Below are 7,875 nucleotides of genomic sequence, written 5' to 3'. Positions count from 1 at the left end.
GCAGGTCTGAGGAAAGGACTCCAAGGGAGGTATTTGGAACCAAATGTCTATCTCATCTAGGCAGAAAAACAAAGCACACTGTGAGATGAGCGCTAGCTATTAGAAGGCTATTAAAAACCTTGTTCTTTTATACTTTCTTAGAGAACCACCTCCTACTAAATCCAAGTCAGACTTTAATAACAATCACTCCATAATAAACCGTCAAAATGTGTTTCTGCTTTAAAAAATCTCCCATCAAAATAATTCCCATGTAAATGATAAAAGACATCACATTTTAAACACTGTTTAATTTTGATAGCATATTTTAATGAAAAAGCAGCATACTTTGCCAATAAAACATTAAAATCATCTCTTCAATGAAAGACAATCAAACAACACCAAAAATAATACATTACCATAGTAAATAAACCATCTATTAACAAAAACAAGAAACCAGGTCATATACAGAACTCAAGACTTCAGAGAGCCTCAAATGGAACAGCAATACAGCAAAATTTGTAAGAATATATCTATATGTGCATCATTTTGAATGAAATATTTACAACAGATGAGGTACCAGTCATGTACCTAATTTTTTTGTTCCAAAAGAATTCTACCAAACCATGTGAATGTGCAAGCAGTGCACTGTCTTTCTTATGATTCAAATTAGTTTTCCTACAAACAAACCTCCAAAAGGAAAAACTAAAGAATTCCTGTAAATGTTAAAATGTAGTCAACAAAGCAATTGAAAACTAGAAGACTGAAATATCTTGGTGAAATCTTAGAGTCTGGAAGGACAAACACCAAGTGGCAAATGCACCTACAGCTAGAAAATGATGCATTATAGTCATGCTTCCAACTGCTTCAATTCTCTTCCATTAGAGGTGTGTGTGTGTGTGTGTATGTCTGTGTGCGTGCGTGTGTGTGTGTGTGTGTGTGTGTGTGTGTGTGTGTAAAACGGTGAGAGCGTGTGTGTAGCAGGACAATGTGGGAATCCCCATTAAATATGTAACGAAGTAAACAATACTTTGGACAGTGAATCAGGTCTACACGATTAAGACATCCATTACTGAGTGTCAACTCACAAATCAGAACACTACCAGTAAAAAACAATGAAAAACAACCTTCATTCAAAGTGAGAATATACAAATGGTCCAAAGGAAGCGCAGTATAAGAGGAAAGCTGTAAAAATTCGGTAAACTCATCGAACAAAAAAAAAATGTTAACTTCACTAACCATACGTTTCCCTCCTTTTTTTAGACTAAAGAAGTTTAATTAATTAGAATGTGCACAAATTAAGTTGCTAGAGAGATAAATTAATAATTTACAGAGGGTTGTTCAGCAATAATCTAATAATAGCTTTCAAGATCAGTGAACACAGCAGGCGCAACTCCTTTCTTAAGCATGAACGCTTCAGAGAGGGAAGAAGGGGGTAAGAACCACAATAAAAATATATATATATAATATACAGTGTAAATGCAGAAAATCTGCCATCTTTTTTTTAAAATTCAAAATACTTTAGAGATGTCTCTATCACATTAAGCATCAACTCTAGTTTAAAGTCTCGGTCCTGAATCGATTTCTATTTCTGAAAAATAGCTGCAAAGTGTACTTTTAAACTTGAACAAGCGTGTCTTTAGGAATAAAAACAAATCTTACTTGATTATTCTGGGGTTCTTTCAAAAGGCTGTCTCATTTGCTTTCCTGCAGACAGCCAGCTCCAGACTTCCTCTGAATAAGCAGAGGTGCCTTTTCCGGATGGGGTGATGTTGAAAGGGATAACTCTGTTACAACTTGACAAATCCCTTCGTCTGTTTTTCTTTCCTTTGAGGAGTCGGTTCACATTCTCACCGGGTTTGGGGCTCAGTTGCTCTGTCGATCTCCATTTCTCGCTTTATCTGGATTCACATTTACTGGAATTATTTCTGGTTGCCAAAAGTGGAAAGAAAAGAGGCAGGAGAGAGAGGGAGGGAAAAGAGGGAATGAGAAGGGGGGGGCTGTCCCTGGAGGGGGCAAGGGTCTCCTAAATGCCCGCGGAATATTTCATTCTTTTCTGTTTCTGCCTCTGGTTGCAAAACCAGACGCGCACCACGTTTTTCTTAAGGTCCAGCTTCTCTGCGATGGCGGCGATCTTCTCGGAGGAAGGCCGCGGCTGGATAGCGAAGTAGGCTTCAAGCGAGCGCTTCTCGGGTGCGGCGATGGACGTGCGCTTGCGCTTTTTTTCCGCGCCGTTGAAGAGCTCCGGCTTGGTGAGCTTCTCGCGGTGGGACTTCTCAGCCTCCTCGAGCCACGCTTGCAAGATGGGTTTGAGCGCGATCATGTTGTTGTGCGACAACGTGAGGGACTCGAACCTGCAGATGGTGCTCTGGCTAAGCGAGCCCACGCCGGGGATCTTGAGGTTGGCCAGCGCGGAGCCCACATCGGCCTGGGTCACCCCCAGCTTGATGCGTCGCTGCTTGAAGCGCTCAGCGAATGCCTCCAGGTCCCGGGGGTCGGCGTCCACGTCGCTCATGCACCCCATGTGCGAGGGCAGCCCGTGCGCGTGGGCCATGCTGAGCGCTGCTTGGTGCATGGGGTTCATGGTAGCCATGTGCGGAGCGTGAGCCGGCGTGGACACTACCGCGCCGTCGGGCCCCGCCATGGCACCCAGGGCCAGCCCGGGACTCAGGTGCTCCAGCAGCTCGCCCTCAAGCCCCTGATGAGGCTGATGGTGGTGGTGGTGGTGGTGATGGTGGTGGTGGTGCGTGCCCGCCAGCGCAGACGGGTGCGAGATGGGCACCGACGAAGAGGAGGCAGCCGATGTGCACGGGATGGTGTTCATGGTGTGGTAGGTGGCGTCCGGCTTGAAGGGGCTGTGGTGGGGCGGGTGGTGGTGGTGGCTCTTGCTCTGGGAGACGATGTCCACGGCCGCCAGAGCCTCGGCGCGGGCCAGCAGACTCTCATCCAGCCCGCCGAATATATTGCTCTGCAATTGCAAGTAAAAGGCACACATTACGCTCAGCAGGGAATTGTGCGCACTCTCTCCGGAAACCCTGGCCCCGCGCTCCACGCTGCCGCCGCGCCTACAACATCCTCAGAACGTTAAAATAATAATTAATAGTAATAATCATCATAATCTTGAAAATAGCTGGTAAGGAGGAGAGGCAGAAAGCCACCCGGAGAAGGTGAGTGTGCACAAGGAGGAAGAAAGTGAGCCTGCAAACAACACAACACGCGCGTGGGCAACATCCCAGGTCATAAAAATTAATATGAAAGGAAAGACCCGCTGAATACATAAGAGAGGGGGTGGAAATTGGTTGGGGGTAGGGGGGGTGATTTGCTGTGCAGACATGAAAAAAACATCAAGCAGATAAAGGGGGCTGTCAAAATGTGCCTTTAAGCGGTGATTATGCAGAAATACGCACCGGTGGGGTTGGAAGACATGCTCTCCGCATCGCCTCGGAGCCCCCGCCGCTGCCGCCGCTGCCGCCGCTGCTACTCGAGCTGCTGCTCCGGCCTCCACCGCCCCCACCACTGCCGCCACCGCCACCAGCGTTGCTCGAGCTGCTAGGAGAGCTGGCGGAGGGCGCCGCGGGCGCGGAGGAGCCGGGCGAGGTGCTGTGCAACGCCGAGTACTTGGGCTCCACGTGCAGGCTGCCGCCGTGCGGCATGCTGAACGCCTGCTTGCTGTTCAGGGACATCATCATCATCTTCCCAGCCCGCCGGGACGCTTGTCCGTAGCGCACGCACTGACCCCGGCTGCCGGGACCCTCCTGAGAAGTGCTGGGCGAGAGCGGGAACGCGGAACCGCGGTGCAAAGTTTCGCTCACCCGCCACCGCTCGGAGCTTGGCGCGCCTTGCCCCGGCTACCCGCTCCTCCGCCGCCTCCGCCGTCAGTCTGAGAGGATGCTGGGCTCCGCTTGGCGCTGGCTGCAGACCCGGGCGCCCGCAACTGCCCCCGCGCCTCGCGACCGCGGAGTTATACTCCCCTCTCCCCGCGCCGGCCCCCGCACCCCCGCCCCCGCCTACACTCCCTCCCTCGCGCCTCCGCCCTCCTCTGCCAGGAAGCGCCAGTTTCTCCTGCTCTGATTCTAGCGTTGCTCCTTCTCCCTCTTCGCTACCTCCAGACTTGGGTCCTTTCTGACACCCGGGCTCTCCTGACACCCGCTCCCCCGCCGCGCCTTCCACCTCCCCTTCCAGCCCCCGCCCGCTCTCTGATGCCACCGCCCTTTCCCGGCGCCCCGCAGCTGTACTTACTTTAGAACCCCCACTCCACCCCACCCCACTGGCCAGGTCTGCACTCCAGTAAAGGGGCAGTTCCTACCTAGGAACTGGCCTCCAGCCCCTCCGGCTCCTTCCGCCCAGTTCCTGCCTCGCGGGGAAAAGAAACTCCTAAATAAAGTTGCGGGCCAAGCCAGCCTCGGGTGGGTTTTTTTCCTAGACTACTAGGAACGCCTCTTACCTGGCTGCCTCCCCCGCCTCCAGCTTACCGCTAAGTTCCAGGCCTCCGCCCCCACTGGGCCCGCCCCTCCTGGCAGCTCAGATGACCCTGATCCCTGGCTCCCCGCCACAGCAGAGAACCCAGACGCTGCCGCCGACCCGGATGCTCCGCGCTGCTCTGCGTTTCCACGCCGTGCGCGCAGCGGCTGGCGCTCTGCTCTGCGCCCCCTCGTCCGAAGAGACATAGGGTCGACAGGGCTGCAGGGCTTTCTCTCCCTGGGTTTCTCGCAGCTCTCAGCGGATTGGACGGTCGCGGAGCCGTCCCGGGTCGCCTATGCGCATGCGACTCCCCTCTCCCTCCCGCCCCCTGTCCCCGTGTACTCCCCCAGCACCACCACAGACACACACTCCTCTCCACCCTCTTTCCTCTTCTTCCGGATATTTTTCCTCCTCCTGCCTGAATCCAGTTCAGTGTGAGCTGGGTCTTGGGCAGATCCACTGGCAAACCCTGCCACTGGATTTATTATTCTTCATTAACCACAATCAAAGAAGGAAGGGGCAACTGACAGAGAGAGGCAGGGCCAGAGATCACAGAGCGCATGTGCTACTGAACCCCCCCCCAACACACACACACACACACACACACACACACACACACACACACACACACGCCCTCAGGGGCTGGCACAAGCCCCACTTATCTTCATTTCCACAGCCACTCAGCGCAGAGAGAGCCTATTTTTAGACAACACTTTGTTCCCACTTTTGTCCCAGTGGGGACCACTTTTCTTAGAAGTGGACACACACTGTTCCAGCTGTAAAAGACGGAGACAACCTCTCAAGCCTCTCCTACACACACACACACACACACACACACACACACACACACACACACACACACACACACACGCTTTTCTCTCCTCTCTGCTCTGCTCTGGTGTCCTCTCTCTACTTTCCTCGGTGTTGGGGGCTGCTGTCACCTCCCGGGTGGTGGGAGCAGAAGGAGCGGGGTGCATGCGAGGTTGAGAAAGCCTGGAGACCCGGACGCTGGAGCCCGCGGGTGGCCGGACCCGGACAGGGGTGGCTGGGAGCAGGTGCAGACACACGGTGCCTGGGGAAGGCTAGCAGGTGCGAGAGCAGGCGGCAGGCCTGAGAGGAGCTGGCGCGCGCTGGACAAAATAGAATGGGAAGGAGTGTGTCGGAGGGAGAGCCCTCGAGTGGTCAGTACCCGGAAGCCCCGCGGCTACAGCGAGTAGGAGGCCGCCCGTTCACCCGCTGACCTCAGCGAGGCTGGACGGCTGGTTCAAGCTGGGAGCATAGTATTGGCAAGTCGCCAGAGTAGTGGGAAAGGCTGCAGCAAACCTCGCGCACGGGCTCTGTCCATGGTCCTTAACCCTCTTGCGCTTTCTGTGCTATTCCCGGGTTTGCCTTTCTCCTCCCCCACGTGGAGGAACATAATAAATAGTAGCCGAAGGGGATTCCTACCATCAGTGTTCCCGAGCATGAGCCGGAGAAGCCTGGACGCCGGGCTGGAAAGGGGGTGTTGACATGAATGAATGCCGCTTGCGCCGGACGGTTCAAGTAAATGCTTAGGTGTTTAATTTCTATCTCAACAACAGCCAGGGTAATTTTCAAGGAAATAAAAAAAAATGACATTGTACCGCTCTCACTGTCTCAAGCTTCGAGAAACGAAATAAATCAAAGTTAAAAGCTTGAGTATCATTTAATTATAGTGCGAATAGCGCTTTGAAAGAAGTAGAACAACATCTCTAAACAAATTATGACTGGGCCAGGAAGGAATTATTAGATTGAAATTTCATTTAGGCTCGGGAGACACCGCGCTTCACTGTGTAATCTGCTATGCCTCATCTGATTTGTATGCTTAATTCAGCTTGACGAATTTATTAGTTTTCATAATAGTGAAAAAATTGAGCAGCACTATGGGCTAATGCATTGTGTGTACTATAAATTGTATGTCATCGTGGAAAGGCTGAAGTCTATAGAAATCTTTTATTAATGCCGGTATAGGAGGGAGGGTTTTCGTGCAAGCCTTGCAGAGGTTCACACCAAACTCCACTGTTGCTGTGTCTCGCTGGTCCATTAACATATCGTCATACTAATTAGACTGCTTCATCAGTGATATAATTTCAAACTTCAAATTATGTTCTAATTAACAAGGGTTGTCCAATTTGCTTAATCTTCAAAAGGCTTTGGATGGTCTAATTAGTATAAACTGTTGAGCATCTCTAAAGCCTAATAAAAATCCATTAAAATATTTTGGGTATGTTTTCTACCAGCACCGTGTAAGGGCCGAATGACTAGTGAGACTAGAAGGGAAGTAAATGGAAGACAAATGTCTGCATCTACCTGGTTCCCTCAGATTGTAATACTAAGTGAATCACAGGAGAAACTTTTGAGTATTGCTCATCCTAAACAGTGTGTTTATGAGTTTAAATAAGGGCATAAGAATATCAAGGAGAAAAACCACATGGGGGAAAAATTCTTCTCTTTCATTAGGTGCCTAATTAGATGTAAAGTGAAAAGCAACCCTGAGGAGTTTCCCAGGCATTATTGTGGCAACACTCTGCTGAACTTGGATTGCAAAATCAAATATTTGGGGGTGTTACGAACCTCTCCCTGTCCCCTCCCCTTTCATTGAGCTTAATTACTTGCAATAGTTGCTTTAATGTATGTTGTCACCTGGGAGTATTGAGAAATGCATATCGTTAATATGAATTAATCTTGATTTTAATAGCAACTGACAACTGATCTCCAAAATGCTAAACACTTGTCACCACTTCATATGGTAAATAAGGTAGTATAATAAATTCATGAAATAAGGAGGCACTGTTGAAATGACTGGAAAAACTTTGTTTGATATGGAGTTTATTGACTGAACTATTTTAAGCATGACAACTCCCAGGAGAATATTTCCTGATGGCTAAAATTCATATATCATTAAATTAATCTCAACATAACTTTTTAAAAATCTCTCAGATAGTTCTCAGTAATATCTCTAATTCCAGGCAGGGGGAAAAAAGGCTGACCTTTATTCTAATTATCAAGTTGAGATAAAATTAATATGTAGTGTAGAGTTTCAGGAGTTTATTTACTTGTATTGCCTTCCCCTGAAAAAAAACATACATTGAAAAAAAAAAACCAAGACACAGAGTTAAACTTTTCCTTTTCTCACTCAAAGTGAAAAATGAACAGCAGTGATTGTGTTGCATTAGGGGGGAAATGCAATTCTTCCTTCATCACCACGACTTGCAATCTTGGCAGTCATTCCTTCCAGGGTTGTCTTTGCAGTGATATCAATAAAATCCATTTCGGTTTTGCCCACAGGCATTGCTGCAAAATGCTCCAGCAAGTGTGGAAGCTGTTCATAGAGGGAAGAAGAAAGACTCCAGCCCCCAAGGTCGTGGAGGCCACCTAAAGAACTGGAAAGTCGGGGTGGAAGGCCATGGCCCAATATCC

At 49.5% G+C, this 7,875-nt stretch overlaps 1 protein-coding gene across 1 annotated transcript; it reads right to left on the bottom strand.

Moving 5' to 3' along the window:
• Positions 1-284: 284 nt before the first annotated feature.
• POU4F2 (POU class 4 homeobox 2) lies at positions 285-3,921 on the bottom strand. Its single transcript, XM_019661354.1, has 2 exons — positions 3,384-3,921; positions 285-2,944 (listed from the first exon to the last, which is right to left on the bottom strand). The coding sequence occupies exons 1-2, from the start codon at positions 3,666-3,668 to the stop codon at positions 2,003-2,005; spliced, it is 1,227 nt and encodes a 408-aa protein (XP_019516899.1). The 5' UTR covers positions 3,669-3,921; the 3' UTR covers positions 285-2,002.
• Positions 3,922-7,875: the final 3,954 nt, after the last annotated feature.

Source organism: Hipposideros armiger, unplaced genomic scaffold, assembly GCF_001890085.2.
Source record: "Hipposideros armiger isolate ML-2016 unplaced genomic scaffold, ASM189008v1 scaffold_346, whole genome shotgun sequence".
NCBI lineage: Eukaryota > Metazoa > Chordata > Mammalia > Chiroptera > Hipposideridae > Hipposideros > Hipposideros armiger.
Note: the sequence above shows the minus strand (reverse complement) of the source record. Positions and strands in the feature narration are given on the sequence as shown.

Coding starts and splice junctions, on each gene's coding strand:
- POU4F2 (XM_019661354.1), bottom strand. CDS start 3,668: ATGATGATGATGTCCCTGAACAGCAAGCAGGCGTTCAGCATGCCGCAC. Junction 2,945..3,383: donor CATGTCTTCCAACCCCACCG/GTGCGTATTTCT, acceptor TTGCAATTGCAG/AGCAATATATTCGGCGGGCT.